A 24,836-nucleotide genomic window follows, 5' to 3' on the forward strand; every position below is an offset into this window, starting at 1 on the left:
TCTTGGGGGAGGGAGGGAGCCCAAAGCCAGACAAGAGAAGATCTCCTAAATAAAAGAGATGGGAGGAATGTGGGATATATTTCCCCATAATAATGCCTTGTGTATGGTGGATTAGAAGCAGGCCAGCTATTGTATTTAACTCATTCTCTAAGCAATGAATCATAGAGCTGAAAGGTAGCTCAAGATTCATCTAATCCAGTCTCTTGCCAATGCAGTAGCAAGAGGTTGCAAGGCTGCAGTGTTATTCTGAGTTTAGTTTTCTGTAGCTCGAGAAAACAGGACCTGGAGCAATGGGTTCATACTACAGAAAAAGAGATTCCAGGTTAGCATTAGGAAGAACTTCCTGATAGTAAGAGCTGTTTGACAGTGGCACATGCTCTCTCAGAGTGTGGTAGAGTCTCCTTCTTTGGAGGTTTTTAAACAGAGGCTGGATGGTCATCTGTCGGGAGTGCTTTGTTTTTGTCTTCCTGAATGGCAGGAGGGTGGATTAGATGGCCCTTGGGGTCTCTTCCAACTCTAGGATTCTATGATTCCTCTGGAATGAGACACTAGAGGCTTACAAATACTGTGTAGTATTTGTGTATAAATATATAGTGGAAGTCAGTTTAAATGGTCTTAGAAGCTGTCCCACAGTTCACAGAACCAACATTAGATCATTTGAGGGGCAATCAGAAAGCTAAGATACTACCAGGAACAAACCAGGTTTCTTCTTAAAAAAAATTGTTCTCACACATCACAGATTGATGACCTTATCCTCAGCCAAAGGAGAGGGGATTTGCCCTGTTCTTCAAAATGGTTTTCCCTTTCTATGACATCCTCCAACCATTTTATTAGTCATTGTTATGGCCATCTTATAAAAAGTTAATACAGTACATAAATATGTATTCTTAAAATGAGGTAAAAATAATCCAGGACCAGAATTTCAAAAAGTGATCTTTTTGGACTGCAGCACTCACACACCCCAGTCTTCCCCTAGCAGTGTTAGCTGGGGGATTTTTACAAATTGTTTTTAAGGAGAAAAAAGGAACACTTCCAAGCTCTGAGTAGGACTCAGAGATATAGCCGTGTTAGTCTGTAGAATCTTTATGTAGAGAGATCTTGTAGCACCTTTGAGACTAAGGGCCAAAACAGAAGGCCTTAAAGAGGTAGCATGACACCACCCTTTTGAACGCTGAATTGGTGCCACAGCAACTGAATTGGCGCCACAGCTGGCTATTTACCAGTTCAAAAAAAGGTAGCAAAATGCTGCTCTTTCAGCCACCGTTGCAGCTTTGCAGCATTTCTGTGGTATGCAGGGTATAAACACCACACTGCTGGAGCATCACAATGCTGCCTGCCATCTGATCAGTCAGGCAGCTTGACGCCGGCTTTGGGGCATCATCAGGGCATGCGTCATCTAAATGCTATGTCCCACACCACCCCTAAGCCAGTGCTTATTGCCGGTCTGTTTGGGACCTAACTGAAAGAAAGAAGTTGGCAGCATGAGCATCCATAGATTTCAGTATAGTTCCTCAGATGCATTCCTCAAAATTTTCTGAGGAAGTAGACTGAAGTTTACAAAAGCTCATGCTGCCAACTTCTTTCTTTCAGTTAAATCTCAAATGTGCTACAAGATCTCTCTACATTCTGGATAGGACTGGTATGCCAAAATCCAGCAATGTGCTGTGACTGTAATTCTCCACCAGTACAGATCTACTGACCTGCCCCTTGTGCTCTGCCAGTGTGCCCCCACAACCATTCAGTGTCTAGGCAAGAACAGGGAATACTCAGGACTTCATCACACCAGGCTGCTATGCCACAATCACATTAGTAGTGTAGGAAATGCAAACATACCGGTTTGGGAACAGTAATTTTTGCACAGTCCCACAGTGCTGCTTTAATCCTGGGTTTCTGCATGCTGGCCTTCACAACACTGCCTTCCTGCGCTATGCCCTTCCCAGCATTCTTTCAACCTGTATTGCTCACCCATTAGTACCTGCCATTCTAATTGATCTGAAAAGTGGGTCCACAAACAGAAAGCAATTCAAGGGCCTGGACAGCTTTTTCTGGATTTGTTTGGGTGACCCTTTAAAAATCCCCCGTTCATATTGTTTAGTCTTAGAACTTTAAATATCTATTCCAGCAACCAAACTCAGACCCAGAAATGCATATTTATTTTATAGTTACTTATTTCATTTATATGCCACCTTTCTTCCCAGAGGGACCCAAAGCATCTCACAGACAAAATATTTAAAATCTCAGTAAAATTCAAAACATCTACACATAATATAAAATCACATAAAAATATACAAAAGTTAAAAATGTAATTAAAAACCCATCTGTTCCATAAAAACCACTCTGCTATGCGTGATATACCAAATGCCTGCCTGCATAAAAATGTTTTTATTTGCCAGCAAATGGACAGCAAGTAATTTAACCAGTCCAACACCCACAGTGTTCGTGTATCCTGCTCCGACATCCTGACCCTAACAAGCTTCAAGGCTACTAAAATTTCTCATCCATTTAAAATTAAGTCCCATGTAATTGCGATCTGACATTAACATTTTTCACTTTCGTTAATGGCCAGCTGGGACACAGATTTGCTGAATACCTCACCAAACTACAAATCCTAAGATTTCATGGGATGGAGCCATGGCAGTTAAAGTGGTGTCAAACTGCTTTCTTTCTGCATTGGGGCAGGTTGAAGAGGAACAGGAATACAGAAGGCCATACAAATTTAATTAAACTACCTGAATTTCTCAGCCATTTTTCCAGAAAGAATTGTGGACACGTTTTTCTAATTTTTGTGGTTCAGTGCTGCTGGGGTCTGTTTGAATTAAGGAACAGTGAGTGGTTTACAAAGCACAGCATTTGATGTTAAAGCCATTTAGCCATGTACGCCAATTTGTAATTTTTTTCAGACATTGCCACCTTGTGGCATTGTGCAAATGCAACAGTTGTTGCATAATTATTACTATTATTATTTTGATCTCTTTAATAGCATCTTTGGCAAGTACTTATCACACTGCTTCTTGTTGTGGTGATGTGAGAGAGCAGGCAATGGTACTTCACCTCTGCTTCAGGCAGTGGGGACCTGTCAATGAAAAGGTGCTCTCCACCCACAACTGAAATGCCAAAGACATTATGTGTTATCCTATTGTAATTGCACTTTGAGAGCCGGCATGGTGTAGTGGTTTGAGTGTTGGACTACAGCTCTAGAGACCAGGCCTGAAATCCCAGCTCGGCCATGGAAACCCACTGGGTGACTTTGGGAAAGTCAAACTCTCTCAGCCTCAGAGATGGCAGTGGCAAGAAACTTGCCAAGAAAACCCCACAATAGCTCTTCCTTAGGTTTGCCATAAGTTGGAAAAATTTGAAGGCACATAACAACAACAATAACAACGGCAACAACAACATTGCACTTTACTAGCTTCATGTGATAAACTCCTTGGCTGCAGTCTGCAAGTTCACACTTAGTGTTTTGTACAATTCCAGTGTCCTTTGTGGTTATGACATCTGGTCATTCTGCATAAGGGCCAATTTTTAGGGGCTCTTGTAACCCAGTATAGGTCTTTGGTCTATCTCCTTTCCTGTCCTATGATGGATTTCCAGAGACAACAAAAGTAGGTTTTGTAGTGGTGTCTCCTTCTTTGGAGTTTTTTAAAACAGAAACTGGGGTGTCTTCCAACTCTAGGATTCTCTGATTCTAAATTTTCTCATCAAGAACAACCTGAGTAATTACGCCTGTTTCTACCACAAATTCATACTGCTCTAGCCCTTCTGCTTTCTACTTAATATATATACCAAATATTCCAGCAGCTAGGATCCTGAGATTTTGGGGTGAAAACCTGAGATCTATGGATTTATTTATTGTTTATTTAAATAATTTATATCCCGCCTTTCTTTCAGTATCGGATGCAAGGTGGGGATGCCTCCCCATTCATGTTTTTAAGCACAATAAATTAAACATTAGCCACTGCTGCTCAGAAGAGATAATTTAAATAATAATTATCAAGTCTAGCAAATGTATTTCTCATGTTGGAAATTAAGTTTATTTTGTTTTATTTTATTTCTAACCCACCTTTCTCCCCGGAGGGACCCAAAGTGGCTCACAATAACAATTCTAAAAACATAGTACCATAAAATAATTAAAACATCAGCTAAAAACAATATAAAATTACAAACATTAAAACCACAATAAAACCACAAAATTCTGCATTAAACCCAAGTTCTGCATTGAACAGAGGGGAAAACAGCCTTTCCCAGATCACTTTTTAACATTTTATCAAGTGCTGCTTTTAAGAGCACATGGGAAAACCAAAGTATGTTTTCCAAGCTATGCTTTGAACAGTAAAGAGGCTACAGTAGCTTCTCCAAAACCATCTGCAGCATTAAGGAGTCTTGAATGGGCGAGGGACATGGACTCAAAGTCTGTGAAAACAGTGAGGCGACTGTAGTAGCAAAGACAAAAATTAGCAACAAAAATAATCTAGTTTTTAAAAAAACTTGTAAAGGTATCTTTCCAAGTACAGTCTTTCTGCCCAGGCAAGTCCTCCATATTTATTGCATATCTGGAATTCCAATCTCGTTCAAAAAGAAATGTCAGTTGTTCCTGTATTGTTGGAGTCTTCCTTGCAGGATTTATTGAAGACTGTCTGGCAATCAATCCCACACCTGCAGTGGTGGTGAAGTATTCTTCTGCCCAATTAGAAGTCCCTGGAGAGTTTACAAAACACAGAATATGAATATAAAAATACAATTTGCCAGTCAGCACCCTCCCACTCACCCACACCATGCAAAGCCCAGCGTTCTCCATTATGGCAAGTACTCATGGTGGACCTTGGAAAAAAATAATTCTATGACTATAATTGCCAGAATCCTCCAGCCTACATGGCTGTTTTGGTATCTGATAATAATCATTGAGATGTTGTTGTTTTTTTTAAAAAAAAAGCCCCATCGGTTGTTTTGAGCGTCCTTCATCCTCACAGGCTCCCAGTGAGGTTGATTTGAGTCAATTGACTCAGAGTCAAGTCACTTCAATTACTCAATTTAGGCTTGGCTCGGCAATAAATGACATGCTAATTCGACTTGACTCACAACTTGTGTATTTTTAGTGACTGACATGCTGGCCAGACTTCATCCAGAAACAGCAAACACATTAGGCAATGGGCTTGAGGCCTTCTAAATGGGAAGAGCCTTCTAAAGCTTTTTCCTAGGCACAACAGAAGGATCCTTCTAAAGCTTTTTGAAAATTTGAGACAGCTTCTCTGATGTGCAGTGAAGGCAGAGTAGGCCTCAGCTCCTGCCACAAGCCCATTGGTTAATGCATTTGGTGTTCCCATCTGAGAAATGCAGTTTGCACTATGGAGGCAAGTCTTGCTTGCTGCTCCTAGCAAAAGCTTTAGAAGGCTAGCTAGAAGCCTGCTTAAATGCCCCAAACCTTTCATCAATCAGTGATTCCCAAACTTTGGTCCTCCAGGCATTTTGGAATTCAGCTCCCAAAAATCCTGACCATTTGCCATGATGACTGGAACTGAAGTCAAAAAGACCTAGCGAACCAACGTTTGGGAATCACAACTACAGTGTCTTTTTTGCAGTAACTAAGGTATACCTAAGTTACATTATCATTGTAAGTTAATGTAACTTAGGATACTATGTGACAACTTTGTAAAGTCAAAGGCTTTCATGGTCGGCATCCATAGTTTTTTGTGGGTTTTTCAGGCTATGTGGCCATGTTCTAGGAGATTTTCTTCCTGACGTTTCGCCAGCATCTGTGGCTGGCATCTTCAGAGAACCCACAAAAAACTATGAATATCTTTACTCTTTAGGATCTTTTCTAGTTCTTTCATATCACCCTCCTCCCACCCAATTCCTAGTCTTCTTCTGATTTCTTGACTGCAGTCCCCATTCCAATCCATGTTTGATCCAAGGTACTTTTACTATTATGGAGCTGTGGTCTTACATAATAATAGCAGAGGCATAGCAGAGGATCAAATGCTAGTTCATGTTGTGCCTCTTGCTTTGTTGTGGGTATCGATACAACAATGAGGTGAATGGAAGGAGACTGTTTGGTATCATAAGGCAGTGTTCTGCAGCAAAGAGATATATGTGGTTTTTAAATGAACTAAAAGTAATTCTTTTAGTTACACATAAACAACAAGAATATAAAGATTTGTTGCTTCTTAAAAATGGGTAAAAAATAATAATGATAATAACCACTTTGTTTATTATTTTAAAAAGTAACTTTCTAGGATCTGGGAACAAAGGCACCAGAAAAGCAGCAGATGTAACCCAAGCTGTAACAAATACTTAGCAAGGTGTCCACACATAAACTTCACTCCAAGTCACAGCACTTACCAACATAGGCTGCCTTCTCAGTAACCATGTATTTGTTGTGATTCAGTCTTGCAAAAGGAATGTTGCTATGATTTCCAATTGGAACAATGAAGATTTTCTGATAAGAAATAAAAAAATGAAGACTGATGAAACCTTTTTATGATTGTATAAAACTGCACAAATTGTTTGCATTTCCAAATAATAGACTACAATAGAATAGCTTATGGCTATGTTACACGAGACTGATAACCTTGGAAATGGTCTGGACTTTTCTGTTCCATTAGCCAGAAAAGAGAATGTACAACTAGAAAGAATGACAGCACTTAGCAATGAATGGTGCTTTTTGAACCTACGTCATCTCAGAATTGCTACAACTCTAAAGGCAAGTCAATGTGATTATTCCCCTGTTGCAGATGCAAGGTCCAAGCTGCAAGAATGGTAGCTTGCCTCAGGCCACCTGGAAAGTTTCAAGCTTCAACCAAGTTCTTCTCAGTACAGGCAATTTTGCCTATAGCATCAACACAGTATGAACGTTTACCAACTGGCCAAATGAGGTAGTTATCTTGCCAAGTAATATGGAAGGTTTATACTACAGATCAGATTGCTATGTGCAGCCAAACAGTAATTTGTACAGATTCATTCAATCAGCTTATTAAGTGGATTCAGTGCTCTCCAATATCAGTTTAAACCCAGCCCTATTATCAGGCCTCTTCAGACAGCTTTTGGATCAGGAAAGGGCAGCAATTTGTTAGTTATTTACTAAGTTCTTGTTATATTCAAAGGGATCTTCTAGCACCTTCGCATACTGATATTCCATGGCTATATCTCTGAATTACTGTTGTATTGTTATTACCAAGGAGGCACTTATGGGATTTTCCACTTCATTTACCCAAAATAATTTGTCTGGGTTTTGTACTTGACTTGCTGGGAACAGAGATGACTTTTACTGTTTTGCCTCAGATAGCAAAATGTGTTCTCTGATTTCATTCTCTGTATCTTCAAGGCTGTAGTTTCTTAATGGTTATGATGCCAATTGTGATGATCATAAGATCAGAAGGTTGGCAGTTCGAGGCCCAAGCATCACATAACGGAGTGAGTTCCCGTCACTAGTCTCAGCTTCTGCCAACCTAGCAGTTTGAAAGCATACAAATGAATGTAGATAAATAGGTACCACTTCGGTAGGAAGGTAACAGGCAATATGGTTTTTACAGGAAACCTAAATTGAATTTCAGCTCCTTTCCTTCTGTGGTTTTCAAAACCAGTAATAGGATTTCTTCTACTCCCTTCTGCCTTCCTTGGTGTATTTCCACACATATACCAAAAATGACTTCAAGCATCTTGTGTGCTTGTTCAGTACATTTATAGGTGGGACAGAAAGCAAAAGAAACCATTTTAAATTGAATGTATGTTTTTTAAAACTTGCATTAAAGGTTGTGGAAAAGATGTATACAGTGTAGACGGTGTAAGAGAATTGTCACATTTTCACATGGCACATAGATATATGATTCACAAAAAGCCTTGGATTCTCTCTAGCTCCTTTTTACTTACTCTCCACTCTATAACAGGGGGGTGGCATGTGACCATCTTAAAAAAACACCCACTAAAGCCCCAAACATATATTTGCTTTACCACTTCTATTGTGATGTTGGCACTCGGATTGTTGAGGACACTCAGTGACTTCAGGTAGTGAAACATGGAAGAATCAGTATGGATCCAGCAGCTGACCAAAAGCCGTATTCGTATATTACAGCAAAGTGCCACATCTTTTAGAGCATTGTCGATGGGTGGCCAGTATCTGCAAAAGCACCACTGTGATGTTAGCAATGGAAAGTCTGTATGCACAGTTATGACTCTACTTTTGGCTCTCAGTTCTGTCTGAAACAAACATGGGGGGGAATGTTCAAATGAAAGATGGTATCCTTTTGCCTGCTTACTGATACCATCTATGTATCTCTGTTTAACTGCATTGATATACTAGTTTGTAGTTTAGGCCATTAAGACTTAATAAGTCTTCACAAGGGATGGGGAAATCTCACTTTCTCTCATGTTCACTAAAAAATCAAATTCTCCAAATATGATGGAAATGTTGGTATATTCTTCAAATACGTATAAAATGATAAAAAAATACACCCCCATCTGCACCAACCAAATTCAGTACATACTGTACAAAGTATGTACAGTACACACTGTATAAAGAAATATGTTGTACCGGCTACCTTGTAAGCATTAAAGTTAAAAGCATTAAAGAAAAAGGGGGGGAAAGAGCTGGCAAATCTAATTTAACCCCACAAATACAGGGTTGAATGTACAGGGTTTGAATCTTGGGTCTGGATGATCCAGTCTGTCAGGGTCAGTTTCTCTCAAATTAATTTTTTTAAAAAAACACCCAGAAACAAATTTCTCAGCCTTTGCTGGTTAATATTTGGTAACACCATCATCTAACTTCAGACCATTCACTGGGAGCAGCCCATGACATACACACATAACCCTACTCTTCTATATAAAAGGCATCTTCTGGTCAATCAGGATTTTGCTATTATTGCTGGAGCATTAGAGAACTGGCTGATCTGGGGTATTAGAGAGCTTGCCCTGCTCAGATTTTAAGATCTTTGTGATAGAGCTTTCTCTGTGTTTCATCACAAGTACAGCTGGTGAGGGCACAAGAGAACACCTTCTCAATAAAAAGTAAGTCCATATAATTCAAATGGTTTGCTTGTTGCTGAGACCACAAAATCAAATGGTATTTAGCTGAATAAGTACACATTCTGATTAAATCTGATACCTTGGTGGATGCCTGAAGCGGCTTGTGGGAAAATACTCCATCATGGAGACATATACATACTCTTCTGCCTCATAGATAACATCAAGAACTGCTACAAGGTCAAAGGTGCGACCCCCTGGGCAAAATGAAGGTGGAGAAGCCTAAAGCAAAGGAAAACTATAATTACTACACCATCATCTATTTATCCCAAGTCCGTTCAATAGCACACACACACATACAAACACACATAAGTCCCAGGTGCAAGAAGGCTTGTTTTAGGTTAATGCTTGCTGTTTTGGGCTCCCTCAAATTATAAAAGACATTTGTTTTTCATGGGCCTCATCCACATTACATAATAAACCAATTTTTGAGTCGAATCAATGAAGCGATTTAGGGCCGAATAGATGTTCACACTATTCAAACTGCAATCAAATCTGTCCATTTCAATTTACTCCACTTCACGTTTACATTCATCAAAATGGAGTTGCTTCACAGGAGCAAAAGATACAGAGAATAAATCAAAATGGAGTTGCTTCACAGGAGTGACCATGCCACAGGGAACCGAATGCAATTCACACTTTTGCTGAATCGATTCATTTAAAAAGATGCAGGGAATGCCGTGGATTTGGAAGAACCGATTCAACTGGGTTTACTGCTGCATCCCCCAATAAACCACATCAGAAATTCGGCGCAAGTGCGAACAACGGTCCTTTAAACTAGTTTACACTGGTTTGAAAATCAGTTTATTATGTAGTGTGGATGAGGCCATGAAATGTGTTGTCTCACCCATCTATGTTGCATTACGGACACTTTTTTTGTGATTGCTCATTGGAAGGTAAACATGATGTTAAATTTGTAAGTCTAAATTGTTGAGGCACATGTCTTTGGAAAGATCTGATTACATGGAAAAACATGCCATACAAAAGAGAATACACATTCTTTTTAATGTCTAGTATGACTCAGAGTCTACAGTACTTACAGAAAAATATGCTTTGGTGGAACTTCCATTGAATTGTACTTCCAAAGGGTTCTGCCTGTTGATATTGGTAGAGTAATTCCTTGGCCATGGAGAGGGGATGGTGGCATTTGGTCCTCCAAGATCCCAGTATGTTTTAAATGTTTTCCAAAGGTCATTAGCTAAGGAACTGCAATTATTGATCAAAACCCCAACCTCTTTCACCTGCAGAAAGCAAAACCCAAGTGAACAGCATTCCAAGCCAAACATACATACAATTTGTCTTCTTTGATATGTTGATACATTCTCTTTAGTACAGTGGATCCTTGGTATCTGCTTGGATTTCAGGACCACGTGTGGATACCAAAATCCAAGGATGCTCAAATCTCATTAAATACAATGACATAGTAATATGGTGTCCCTTATATAAAATGGCAAAATTAAGATTTGCTTTTTGGAATGTATATATTGTTTGAATATTTTCAAATCTTGGGTGCTTGAATCTATGAATAAAGAATCCGTGGATGTGGAGGACCTGACTGTATTATAATAACAGTTTTTAGTAAAAGCCTGCACCAAAGTATTACTTATTTATTAAAATATTTTTACCCTGCCCTATATCCAAAGATCTCCGGACATCATGCAATGAAGTCAGTTTAAACAATTCAAAATAGGAAGAAATAAAAATAATTTACAATTTAAAAATGTAATCAATTATCTAACAAAGTAAAATCATTAAAACCATTCAAAGATATAGCTGTGTTAGTCTGTAGAATCAGTATGTAGAGAGATCTTGTAACACCTTTGAGACTAACTAAAGAAAGAATTTGGCAACATGACCTTTTGTAGACTTAAGTCTACTTCCTTAGATGCATTTGACACTAAATTAACACCAAATGCATTTGAGGAAGTGGATTTAAGTCTATGAAAGCTCATGCTGCCAACTTCTTTCTTTAGTTAGTCTCAAAGGTGCTACAAGATCTCACTACATACTAATTAAAACCATGTACATATACAAATGAGATAACATCATTAGATTCCAAAGGCTTTGACAGAAAAAAACCTGGCACCAAAATGAAGTCAATGAAGGTAGCTATCAGGCCTCTAAGGGGAGGAAATTCAACAACCAGGGTGCGGCAATAGAGAAGGCCCTATCCTGCATCCTCACATAATGTATTCCCTCCCCCTATGGTACATAAAGAGATTACTGCACAGAAAAATCCTATTCTTTAAAAGGTCCTGGAGAAGCCCAGGTCAGGTACAGGATGAGTACTGCCTGGGGATGGAGCTGTTCTACAGAATCCATCCCTGTGCATTTACATCCTGCGCCTAGAGTGAGAATAAAATCTGTGCTAATTTCCGTAAAGAAGGGCTTTCCAGCAGACCTCAGTCTTCAGGCATATATATATATAGATATATATAGATATATATAGGGTGAGGCACTTCTTCATGTGAAAGTACCTAAAATTGCCTACTTTTTAAGGAGCTGAGTGAATCAATTAACTGAGGGCTGAATTCAGCATTTCCTCTGTAATCACATCATACTTTGTCTTTCAATTGATGGGGTGAAATAGATGGCCAGGAAAGTGTGGTCCAATGCCACTCAGCTACAAGCAGCCCAGGGCCACAGCAACTTCGAAAGTAGGCGTCTGCCACTGGCCCCAATGCACACCACCAGGAGCCCAGATTATCCCAGATTAACCCAGCTCATTTTTGCTCCAGTTGTGTTGGAGGTGTGTAGCATATAAATGGCATGCCAGAAGCCACTTCTTTTGGCCCATGCGCTTGGGGCCTATGTTGTTGGTATTAGAGTTCAGTGGTAAAGCAAATATCTGTATGCAGAAAATCACAGGTTCAAATTCTCAACAACTGCAGGTTTTTCTGTTTGTTTGTTTGTTTGTTTTTAAAGGATCAGGCAGTGCATAGAGTTGGAAGAGACTCCAAAGGTCATCCAGTCCAACCCCCAGCCATTCAGGAATACACAAGCAAAGCACTTCCGACAGATTGCCATCCAGCCTCTGTTTAAAAACTTCCAAAGAAGGAGACTCTACCACTCTCTGAGGCAGCATATTACACCGTTGAGCAGTTCTGTCAAGGATTGCCTTTTCTCCCCAGAGTTCAGTAAACATATCTTCTGTATTGGAAACAGTATAACTTTACTTCAGAAAACCCATAGGTGTTAGCAGGATGACATCTGCAGACAGAAGTGCCATCATCCACCAACATCGGCATAACATATGTCTTGCCCAAAGTTGCACAGGCTTCATCTAAATTTGTTCACTATATAAAACCTTCAGGAAGTTCTTCGTAATGTTTAGAACATAATGGGAAATCCATGTTCTTAAGACATGTGGGAGCTGCTACCAGTCATGGAATGCACTACTGGGCTAGACACACAAAAGGTATGAGAAAAACTATGAGACTGCTTTCTGTGTTCTTATGATATCACACTTAACATGAGAACTCAGTGATTCATCAGGAGAAAAGTAGTTCTCGTAAATGACCTTTTAGTACAGATTCAGTCACCTTGTTATATATTGTCAGATCAGTCTACTTTAATCCTCTCAATTTTCTATATTCAAATCTCTCACCTGAGTCAGGGCCCTCCAGTCCACATTGGCACTACCAAGAAAGATGTGTTTCCTGTCTACAATCCAGAATTTGGTGTGCAGGACACCATGAGTCAGCTGGCCAAAGTTTATCCTTTTTACATGGGCCCCTGTGAGAAAGGAAGAGATGCAAGTTTATGCACCAACAGGGGCATTGGCAGGGGATCAGCAGGGAGTGGAATGCGCCAGGTGACAACCTAAAATGTCTGCATTATGGCAGGAATGAGCTGTGGAGTTTACCCACATCCCTTTAAAACCCTGGAGCTCAGTGGAAGAGAAGCCATGAGTGCGGCAAGGCTCAGCAGACAGAGAAAGGAAAGGCCTCAAGTTAAAAAAGATTTTTTTAACTCTTATAAAAAAAATTATAAACATCACATCTTAGCTAATTTTCACTTTAAGCACATAAACTGTGTAAACATAGATACATTTAGGCAGTGTATAAGATATTATAATTTAAAAATAAAATTTTAATTTTGCTTTGTTTATGTCACAACTATTGCCATACAAGAATTACGATTTACAAGTAATATTAATACCAAAAACATTACTAAGAATTCTGTATGGTGTGGTATAGGAGGAGGTCAATGGGGCAGTGACACCATGAATTACCATACCAGGGGACACCATGCCTATGATATCACTGCACCAAGTAAGTCTTCAAACATCACCTAATTCCACATCTAGCCATAAATGTTTCTGGGTCAGACCTGATCCTGCGCTTCTGCAACAGCCCACCAGATTCTAAACTTGTACTATAAGTCAAGTCAGTACATATTGCCTTGAGGTAAAGGATAAGGCAGCTTTTCCATTCCAAGGACAAAAGGTGACAACTGAATAGTACTTGAACACTGATAATACCACAGCATACTGCAGGTCACCTGAGAACAACAGGCTGGTTTATAGGATCATAGAATAATAGAGTTAGAAGAGACCGCAAGAGCCATCTAGTCCAACCCCCTGCCATGCAGGAAATCCAAATCACAGAGCAGATACCTAGAATACACATCTCTGGACTCCAAAGGCCAGGAGGTGCCTCTACTGCTCCTGAGAAATATTGATGCACAGAATTATTATTGATCGTGTTTTAGCTAGGGGGTTTTATTGATGTTTTTATTGGTTTTAAGTTAGGAATGAATGATGGCTTTTATGATGTTGTATGGTTTTATCTTGGGGGGTTCCTATGTTATATAATGTATTGTTATTGTTTTTGTTATTATTGTTAACCGCCGTGATCATTGGAACGGCGGTATATAAATAAACCTTCATTCATTCATTCATTCATTCATTATTGTAGGGACAGAAAGTACTCTTTCACAGAAAATGCTGGGTCTCGTGCAAAAACTTTGAAAACTGCAGTTTTTGAATAAATTGAATAAATTCTCATGGTGGCAAAAAAAAATTGCTAAAATTACTTCATTTGAGTCAAGAATTGCATCTCCCCCTCCCCTAATGGTAGGGCCAGCTCACCTCTATGTACCTTCAAAATGCTAGCTTTCTTGTCCACTCCTCAGCCTCTGTTATCTTTCTTGATAACCATCTTGAACATTGCACCTACATTTTGAAATGCTCAGGAGGTCTGTTTACCTGGTTCTTTCTGTTTTAAATTTTTTGCAGGCAGCAAAGCCATGGTTCTTCTAACAACTAAATTAAAGATTTAAGTCTGGTTGTGTGTGTGTGCTGTTTTGAGCTGCTGAACCCTGGGCAACATTATAGTTTATCTAATTGCTTTGTTTTTGATATATGCATGGCTTTACAACATTATAATCATAGAATCACAGAGTTGGAAGAGACCACAAGGGCCATCCATTTCAACCCCCTGCCATGCAGGAACTCACAATCAAAGCACCTCCAATAGATAGCCATCCAGCATCTGCTTAAAAACCTCAAAATAAGGAGACTCCACCCCTCTCCAAGGTAGCATGTTCCATAGCCAAGCAGCAATTAGCGTCAGGAAGTTCTTCCTAATGTTTAGGTGGGATCTCTTTTCCTGTAATTTGAATCCAGCTGTTCGATGCTTTTGCAGGTCAATCTACTTGGCCAAAGGCAAGGTAGAAGAATTTTCATGTACAATTACCTTTTCTCTCCAGGATCTCAAGATCTGTGGAATGTTTAACTTTAGATGGCACACTTGTTGCAATAAACACAGTGATATTCTCCAAAAGTAGACTTTCAAATTTCTTCAGAATATCTTCACCCTATAGAAGAAAGATACCATGTTCTAAACCAGGGGTGGACAAAAGTGGCTGTCAGGTGCATGCATCATCCCAATGTAGGGTTGCTAGGTTGAACATGGGACACGGCTCCTATAACTTTATTCCTGAATGGATCTTGAAGCAGGACGAAGAACCGTAAAGCTCCCTCAAACAGGATAAAATCCCTGTCCACCATCACCTTCCAAATCCCAACCTGTAACATGGCTATTGCCATTTTATTTCCAAACAAACTGTTTTTCTTTGTTTTTCACTTTCTTTTCTTTTCTTTCATCTTTGTTTCACTAAATCACATTGTCACAACTCGAGAACTGTGTTACCAATACAAATACAAATTTAAAAAATGAACAGCATTCTGGGTAGGGCATAGGGCAGGAAGGCAGGGTTAAGGGGAGTGTGGAAGAGAACTTGAGGAACCATCAATGACAGAAACATCCCCCTTCACGCTAGTGGAAGGATGTGTGGTACGGAAAGCTTCCAATCCATTTAATATCCATGTCTTTACTAATGTGATGGTGGTGAGAACGAGGCTTATGTGATAAAGTCCTAAGATTCTAAAATTCTACAATTTTGTGATTCTATGAATATAAAGTAGGATGTTGAGAATTGTTTGTGGGTACTCTCTGTGCTGTGCTTTTCCAAAAGGAAAAGTTGGCTTGTTCCATGATTTGCCTTCACTCCCTACATCCACCTGCAGAATTTGTGTGTATTTTTTTAAAAACAGCTTCTTATCTTACCTGTTTAGATGATGTGTCATTGACACCGACATCCTCCCCAGTCAATGCCCAATAGTAAGAAGCCACGTGAATGCTTTCCTGGGTCATGTTTAAGAGCTCCATCCATGCTTGGTATAGTGGTTTTGCAGCACTGCTATTTGGTCCATATGGCATGTCCCAAGGGAGGCTTTCCACCAGCTGAAAACTACAGTGGCAAGAGTAAAGGAGCAGGAGCAGAACACGTTATAAACTATCTGAGGCATAAAATGCTATTTGAAAACATTGAAATTCTGGAACATGGCAACAACTATCCAGTCAGAATGCACAGGGAAGCCATTGAAACCCACAAACATCTCCACAACTTCAACAGGAAAAAAGAAACCCTTAAAGTAAACAAAGTTTGGCTACCAGTCCTGAAAAACACCAAAATCAAGACTGAGCCCATGCAAATGAAAACCACCCAGGCTCAAGGGGATTTCCCAGCAGACAATGGATCATTAATTAAATAAACACCCTGAGGCCTTGCCATTCAACAACAGATCAACACAGAGATTAACAGGTAAATCACTTCCTCTCATCCAAGGGTCACACAGTATGTATGTGTGTGTGTGTGTGTGTGTGTGTGTGTGTACCCCACTCACTCCCATGCCAGCATTCTCTGAAGATGCCAGCCACAGATGCTGGTGAAACGTCAGGATTAAACTCTTCCAGAACACAGCCACATAGCCCGAAAACCCTGCAAAAAACTATAGCAAATGAATAGCTGAATACTTTGTACTGTAGTTACAGGAAGACCACTGGAATAGGTTTCTATTCTTGGAGCTGGCTTTCAGACAGAAATGCTAAATAATATTTTAAAATTATTCCTGTCTTCAAGATGATGCCACGACAAGCATAGCCATGACATTGTAGCTAAACTTGCAATGCTACATGAAGAATCTCTGCAAGATTCAATTCTTTATGAGAAAAATACTTATTTGCATTATAAAAAATTGATAAGTAGTCCTGACTTTGATGATATAGAAATATAGATGTAATTTTATCTGGTTAACCTACGTGCATGAATCATTACAGCTGGGCTTGCTGTCCATCGTAGTCATTCTGTCTCTTCCAGTGTTTTGGTCATCATCCCCATGCAGGTATCTGTTAAGAACCATGCCTTCGTCCCTTACAAAGATTAAAGTGGAAGGTTTCATGATGTGATTTATTATCACAACAAGGAGCCCAGCAACTGCCAACAGTCCAAACACCTGGAATGATAAAAGAATTCACCTACCATGAGGGCTGTCAGCACTGAACACTCTCCTCCCAGGTGCAGAATTTGGAGAGTTAGTATTAAAAGGAAATACTGTAATGGCCAGAATTCTGGTAACATCTTATACATGCACAAGCTTTCCTGTGGAAACGATCAGACAGTTTTGTCTGATGTGGAATGTCTGGATTCAGTACAAGGTTGCAAAGGTTGTGTTGTGCATATGGTACAAATGTAGATGCACACATGCAGATGAATACACATTCACTTTTACATTCATTTGTACGCTTGGGCTGTATCTGGACTGCATAATTATAGTGATCTGATACCAATTTAACCCTCACCATCCTATGGAATCCTAGATTTGGAAAGTTAGTAAAGTGCTTAGAATTCTGCACCAGAGAGCTCAAGTGCTCTAATTGAGGGCAATGCACTAAAACTACACTCTACAGATCCCAAGATTACATGTGATTGAGCTATGGTGGTTAAAGTAGTACCAAACTGCTATAATTGTGCAATGTAGATGCATCTTTGATTATGCCATCTTGCCACTCAATACAATGATTGCATAGAACAATCAATGTGAAACTTCATGTGCAGAGATCTATGCTTCACAGTCCGAAAGCAGACTCTTGATATGCTAAAGCCATCCATAACTGAGTGATAACAGAATGATGCTCTGGGGCCAAAAGTGTGATTCAATGATTGCTGAGTTGGGGGTTTTTTCTTCAGAATATCATTATATTCATTCTTCTTAAAAGCAACTACCCAAGCCCTGCTCTGAGTCAGAAAGAATGCAAACTCAGTGGTCCTTGCAGTGGGCAGAGGTCCAGGGGCTGATTCATATTCAGTGGAATGAGCAGAAAGGCTCCCAACGCAACAAACATGACTTGCTACTTTTCGAATTGAGTGAAGTAATAGAGTGGCATAGCAATTTGAGTGTTGGACTGTGACTCTGGAGACTAGGGTTAGATTCCCCGCTTGGCCATAAGACCCACTGGATGATCTTGGGCAAATCACATGCTCTCAGCCTCAGGGGACGGCAATGGCAAGTGTCCTCTGAACAAACCTTGGCAAGAAAACTCCATGATAGGTTTGCCTTAGGATCCCAAAAGTCGGAAATGACTTGAAGGGACACAGCAATAACAATATATATTATTTCTGGGGGAACCAACATTTTTTTCATAATGTACCATATCACATTTGTGCCCCTTGGCTACAACTGTTTCTTTCTTTTCTAGAAATTTTCCATGGACTTGCATCTGAGGTACCAGACTGAGTCTACGAAAGGCCATGCTACAACTTCTTTTGCACAGTTAGTCCCAAAGGCGCTGTAATATCCCTTTGCATACTGACATCCCAGACTAAAACGGGTGTGTCTCTGAATTCAATATACTTGGACCAGCAACCAAATATTTACAAACACTAACCCGTTCAGGGATCACCATTTTGAAGAGCACTGGCCTAGAGAGCCACTCTTCGTTACATCTAGTGCTTGAAAACTACCTGACTCTACCATAGGGATAAAACTTGGGACACCTGCAAGCAAAGAAGAAATGGTAGTAAAACAGCTCGCTCATCCACGTTACACATTTGAACCAGAGCCAAGCCAGATGTCACAGGGGTCTAAGTTGGGACGATGATTTTTTTATTTACAGAAAAAGGGAGAAGAAGTGAAACTTGCCCTTCTTCACAACCACTCTTTCCTTTGGTTTAATCAATTTCACAGCAGCCTGGCTCTGAGACCAGATGCTCACAAAGAAGAGAGTAAAATATGTAAAGCCATAGAATTCAGTGAGATAATGCCTTTCTGGTGCTAACACTGGTCTCATTCCAGCACCCAGTCCAAACCTTCACTCAAATTTTGGGGGCCTCATGGACCATATGCATTGTGTTGCAGTTTGCGTGTTTATTGTTGGTTTATTTGTTTATGATATTTGGCTGCTTTTCTTTTTTAAAAAAAATATTTTAAATTAAACATGTGGTTCTTGTACACTGCCCTGAGATTTTCAGATATAGCACAAGACAGAAATAGCTTCTTTTTTAAAAAAATATCACATGTTCCTTTTAATATAAAGAGTAAAAGCACCCTCTTTTTATGTAAATAGGACACATACGTTCCTAAAATAGACACCTATCATACCTAGTGTGGCCCAGAGGAATACTTAAAACAAACTTGAAGGAGTTATATTATTAGAGCCAGCGTGGCATAGTGGTTTGTGAGACTATGATTCTGGAGACTATGGTTTGATTCTCTGCCCAGCCATGAAAACCACTATGTGACCTTGGGCAAGTTACACACTCTCAGCCTCAGGGGAAGGCAGTGGCAAAGCTCTTCTGAATAAATCTTGCCAAGAAAACTTGTGATAGGGTCGCCATATGTCAGAAATGACTTGAAGGGACACAACAACAATTATAGGATTATTCCTATTGAAAAAGGTGGTGAGTTCAGGCAAAAGGTACTTATGTGGAGCACTGTACCTCATTACATTCCTGCTATTGCTGAAATTTGAACCAAGGACCTTATAACCACAATGGCACGGCAGCTCCCAAGACTCTGAGTAGCCTCCACTGATGCACATGAGCCCATAGACAAGTTAAAGTGTAAATCCTTTCATTCATTAGTATCCAGTGGTTAACTGAATCAGATTTGGTCACTAAAATGAGTACCCAGATTGTTGGGGGCAATTAGCTTACAGTTGTAAACCGCTTAGAGACTGTTTTTAGGTGGTATGAAGCAGTATATAAATGAAGTTGCTATTGCTATTATGTTTCTTCAGTATAAGAATAATACATTTGCATGAACACACACATACACACAGAACTCAACCAGACAAAAACAAATGACAGTGATTGTCTTTCTTTCTTTCTTTCTTTCTTTCTTTTGCAAGTCAAAAAAGCAGTGATTTCAGTTCCCAAATTCAAAAACTAGTTTCATTTATCAAAAAAGATTGAAACTGCCAATCATTAACCTATACCGCATAGATAGCAGGTGGATAGGACTTCCTCTTTATATTTTTATCTTTTCTGAAAGTTAAAGTATGGTACTACCTTAAGGAAAGACAGAAACTCCCTCTCCCTTGTCCAAGCCAAATGCTACTGCCCTGAAACTTCTGTAACTGGAAAAATTGGCACCTGGATTTCTTGTTTTCCTCTACCGTCCCTGTTTTCTTTTCCTTAACTCGTGTTAGAGTATGAGCCCAAAGAAATCAGAACTGGTTTATTTTAACCTCTCGGTAGAAAAGTTTAGGTACTTTATAGGAAGAGGAGAAAGTAGACATCAAGATAACCCTTTCAGGAAAAGTCATATACCAGCTTTTTATTACTGTCAAAACCCTCTCTGAAAGCTACTGCATTTCTGAAAAACTAGGAGTCTACCTACACTGTAGAAATAATGCAGTTTGACAACACTTTAAGGGCTGTAACTCCATTCTATGGAATCCTGGGATTTGTAGTTTGTAGCCATCTCTGTCAGCATGCTGGTGCCTCACAAAACTACAAATCATAGAATTCTGTAAGATGGAGCCATGACAGTTGAAATGGTAGCAAACTTAATAATTTCTACAGTATATATGTACCCTAGATTAATCTCCTTAGAAATAGAAGGAAGTATTGATATTATTGTTTGTCTAAAGAGGCTCAGCGTTTTGGGAACTCCACAAACAGACTTGAACAAGGTAGAGTTTTGTTTTGTACAACATGTAAAGTGAGAAACTGACACTTGGGTCAGATACTTTTACCCTCTGGCAGAGCCACAATGGGGTTGGGAGTCATATTTTACGACTAGAAAATTAATGTTTTTGTTAGCCATATTGGCATAGCTAATGGTGAGGAATATGGGGCTGTGCAGTCCAACAATGTCTGGAAAGGCACACAATTCATTGGCACATCTGGTTTATTGACATTTTGCTGCCTATTTGATGTAACTGAGCTTTATTTTAGCACTTACCACCTGAATGCCTCTTTGCTCATTTGGGTGCAATTTCACATAGAAGGGCCCATTTGATGTAAGTGGTTTCATTACAATCCTTTTCATGACCTGTTTAACAGAGAAGTGTGCCATGAAAATAAGAGAAGCATAATGATCTCAATTGCTGTCAATAAATGCCATAAGCCATTGCTTTTTAAATGTTCTTCAGGATAACCTATCCCCATCAGCTGCATTCTTTCACCTTATTTGTTCAACCTGTATGCAGAAAATATTGTACGCAGAGCAGGCCTAGACTCAGAGGAAAGAATATCAACAGTCTAAGATATGCGGATAACACCATACTGCTAGCAGAAACCTGTAACAATTACTAAAGAACATCAAAAAGAAAGTGCTACGGTAGGCTTAATGTTGAACATTAAGAAAAACAGAAATAATGACCACAGAAGATTTACCAGAATTCACCCTAGATGACAAAAAAATTGAAATGATCAAAGACTTCCCATACCTTGGTTGAAACATTGATCAGAATGGAGTCTAAGACTAGGATTGGGAAGAGCAGCTATGAAGGAACTAGACAAGATACCCTACCTTTCCCCTGAGATGAGTTTTGTAGTTTGGTGAAACATGCCCACTGAGAAGTCTAGATACCTTCCCTAAACTTTCGATCCCAGGATTCCATGGGATGTTTCCATTGCAGTTAAAGTGCAATAAAGTACAACTGTGTAGTGTGAATGGAACCTAAAGTATAGATGGGAACTATGTGGCAAAAGCAACTGGCACTGAATTAACTCAGCAATATGGACAGGATGCTGCCATGGTGCCGCCACCCATATGGACTAGGGTTCCGGAGCATGCGGTTGCCGTGTGCTTTGGAACCTTAGTTTCGGTGCTGGTACACCACTTTTGGCTGGTATGTCTCAGGCCTCAGTTTGAAATAATAGTTTGTTTTGTCTTCCTATTTAAAACTTTTACCCTCTTGTTGCCTGACTGGTCTCTGATGTTGCTTGGCTATATGTGTCCTGCTTTTAATCTATGAAATGTTGTAGGGTATGCAAATACTCCTCAGATAGATTAATAATTTCCACAGGACTGACACAGGAGAGTTAGCATCAGCCCAGAATATGTTGGTGCCTCAAATAAGATACAAATCCTACCGACCCCTCACCAAGCCTAGGACTAACATATCAAAAAGGTCTCGCTATGTCATCTGAAAACCACTCTCTCCCCTGTGTCATATGAGTGAGCCCTGGTGGCGCAGTGGTTAAATGCCTGTACTGCAGCCATTCACTCAAGACCACAAGGTTGCGAGTTCAAGACCAGCAAAAGGGCCCAAGCTCGACTCAGGCTTGCATCCTTCCGAGGTCGCTAAAATGAGTACCCAGACTGTTGGGGGCAAATTAGCTTACTTGCTAATTAGCTTACTTGCTGTTCACCGCTATGATCTTTGGAATAGCGGTATATAAATAAAACACATTATATGAAAAAGCTGTTTTACCATGTTTCATGAAAAGACTTGTTCCAGTACGGGGATTTCCTTATTTCTTATTTTCCACCTTTCCACAGCACTCCTCAATGCTGACTGAGAGTATAGCTATACACAACAATTATATAAGTTTGGTACCACTTTAAGTGTCATGACTCCTTCTGCCAAAATCCTGGGATTTGTGACTTAATGAGGTCTACAGAAGTCTCTGCTAGACCTCTGTCCCTGAACTGCAGTGGAGAATCTCACGAATTGACAAATGCCAGGATCCTGTATGTAGTTAAAGTGGTATCAAACTGCTATACATGTGCATTGTAGATACACTCCAGGTCTAATGGGAAATCCAGTCCAGAACCTTTGGAGGGCCACACTGCATTAGCTAAAGGAGGATCAAGAACTCAAGAATGAGAATAGACTGAAAGAGTGAAGATGAATGGGCTCCTGCTCTCCCCCACTGTTCAACCATCCTTCTGTACTGTCTGATGGCTGGAGATATAAGTAAGTACTACTCAGAGATGGAAGAAACCACCAGGGTCATCTAGTACAACCCCATGACATGGGGGAACACATGATGAAAGCACTCCTGAGAGATGGCTATCCCACCTCTGTTAAAGACTTCTAAAGCTGAAGACTCCACCATGCTCTAAGGCAGTTTATTTCACTGCCATATGGTTCTTAGCATCAAGAAGTTCTTCCTAACATAAGATCATTGTCCTCCTAAAGCAGTGGTTTCCATTCTTTAGTCTTCCATTTGTTTTGGACTTCAAATCCCAGAAGCCATAGTGTACTTAGCCAACCAACAAGAATTATGGGAGTTGAGGCCCAAAACATCTGGAGGATGAAAACTTGGGAATCACTGTCCCAAAGAACATGGGGAATGCATACACTGTCATCATACTGTTTGCTGTTACCCGCCTTGATCCAGTAGAGGGAGAAGCGGGATAAAAATAAATACATTATTATTGTTATTATTGTTGTTGTTATTATTATTATTACAGAACTAACATGGCTCTGAAGGTCTCATAACTACTTCCTATGAAACCGCCATATACATTTGGTCCACCTAGCTCAGCTTTGCCCTCCCCGCCAAGTGATTCTCACCCTTTAGTCATCCACCTAACAGAATCCCTGATCATTGACCAAGCTGGTTAAGCCTTCTGGAAACTGTAGTCCACCTGGGACAGCAGTGTTTAGGAACCATTCAGCCCAGCAACAGCTTTCCAGGGACTCAGGCAGAAGTCTCTTTCCCAATACCTGCAACTCAAGGCCCTCTTTTAATGAGAGGTACCAGAGATTGAATCTGGAATCTTATGAGTTGCTCTGGATCTCTTGTTGGTGGGATAAATGAAATGTACACATGCCAAGCATCTGTTTTGATACTGATCTATGCCCTGTAAGAATCCTGATCCTGACATATCAAGTGGCCAATTGCTTTTTCTGGTGTCCTGAAAAGCATGGACACCAGGAGCAAGTTACAACTCCTGGTGCCATTTCCAAGCTTGTCTTAAAAGTCATCTGTGCCAGGTATATCCCAGATTATTATTTTTTTAAGACATACACTTACCTTCTTGGAAGCTGTCTCCAGGTGATGCAACTTTGCCTTGTTTGTTGTTTGCCTTCAAGTCGTTTCCAACCTATGGCAACCCTGTCATGGGGTTTTCTTGGCAAGTCTCTTCAGAGGGGGTTTACCTTGCCATACTTCAGATCTATTGGGAATGGAAATGGTTGCTATCAGCGCTGCAATAACACTCAGCAACTGTGAAGTGTTACTGGTGAGAGGCTCACCACAACAGATTTTTTCCCCCTTTTCTGTCTACATGCACCACTGGCTGAACTTCCCCTTTACAGCTAAAAAGTCGCAGATCTGATCACTATATATAAATAAAAGTCAGAGAGAAAGTGGCCATCAGACAGAACCGATCTGTGATATGCAACAGAGGCCAAGAAAGAGACAGTGACTTTTACTGGTGACAGTTAATCATTTTTCAAAAGCCTTGAAAATGCTAGGATAGATTTTTCAGGGTGAGAGCCATGTTAAGTTTGTTGTAGCAATAAAGGCTGCAATGGGATGTGAGGATGCCCAAGCCTAAAACCAGTTGAAGAGGCCTCATCTTTACCCTCCAAAAAGAAGTGAATTATTTGAATGAAAAATATTTTTGGATTTCAGGCCTTACCTGGAGGTCCTTTATCTTAATCTATATCATTATTAAATCCAAAATTGAGATATAAATAGATTCCATATTGCCACAAAGTTGTCTTTCACTATTTCTCTTCTTGCCACTTGATGCCTTAGTGGACGATCTTCACCTGAGAATTGATGGGGGAGTGTGTCCCTATTGATGTTTTGGACTTCTCATCAGTGTTTGATATCATCAACTATGGTATCCTTCTGGAACACCGGAGGGTTTTGGAAGTTGGGGGCACCGTGCTTCAATGGTTCTGGTCCTATCATCTGGGTAGGTTCCAGTGGTGCTTGGGGTCTCAAAAAAGAAGCTGTTATATGACATACGACAAGGTGCCATTTTATTTCCAACACTGTATAATATCTATATGAAATCACTGGGTGAGATCATCCAGAAATATGGGTCAGAGTGCTATCAGTAT

The 24,836-nt window shown here is 40.0% G+C and overlaps 1 protein-coding gene across 2 annotated transcripts; it reads right to left on the minus strand.

Moving 5' to 3' along the window:
- Positions 1 to 4,093: 4,093 nt before the first annotated feature.
- PLD4 (phospholipase D family member 4) lies at positions 4,094 to 20,844 on the minus strand. Of its 2 annotated transcripts, XM_089523620.1 has the most exons (10): positions 20,768 to 20,844; positions 16,623 to 16,816; positions 15,588 to 15,771; positions 14,715 to 14,835; positions 12,623 to 12,750; positions 10,056 to 10,256; positions 9,098 to 9,237; positions 7,945 to 8,110; positions 6,337 to 6,433; positions 4,094 to 4,695 (listed from the first exon to the last, which is right to left on the minus strand). In XM_089523620.1, exons 1-10 carry the CDS (start codon positions 20,837 to 20,839, stop codon positions 4,469 to 4,471), a joined length of 1,530 nt encoding a protein of 509 aa, XP_089379746.1. In that variant the 5' UTR covers positions 20,840 to 20,844; the 3' UTR covers positions 4,094 to 4,468. The 2 variants fall into 2 exon arrangements, with proteins under 2 accessions (XP_089379746.1, XP_089379747.1); XM_089523621.1 differs by lacking the exon at positions 16,623 to 16,816 and having other exon boundaries at positions 20,768 to 20,801.
- Between the last annotated feature and the right edge of the window lie 3,992 nt (positions 20,845 to 24,836).

Source organism: Sceloporus occidentalis, unplaced genomic scaffold (genome assembly GCF_023333645.1).
Source record: "Sceloporus occidentalis isolate IW3139 unplaced genomic scaffold, rSceOcc1.0.p SCAF_4, whole genome shotgun sequence".
NCBI lineage: Eukaryota > Metazoa > Chordata > Lepidosauria > Squamata > Phrynosomatidae > Sceloporus > Sceloporus occidentalis.

What these genes read in the sequence shown, in the direction of transcription:
- PLD4 (XM_089523620.1), bottom strand. Translation starts at nt 20,839, where the DNA reads ATGAAACCACTTACATCAAATGGGCCCTTCTATGTGAAATTGCACCCA. An exon ending in AGCAAAGAGGCATTCAGGTG is followed by an intron (nt 16,817 to 20,767) that starts GTAAGTGCTAAA and finishes TTATCATTCCAG; the next exon opens with GTGTTTGGACTGTTGGCAGT. An exon ending in AGCTGTAATGATTCATGCAC is followed by an intron (nt 15,772 to 16,622) that starts GTAGGTTAACCA and finishes TTGCCACTGTAG; the next exon opens with TTTTCAGCTGGTGGAAAGCC.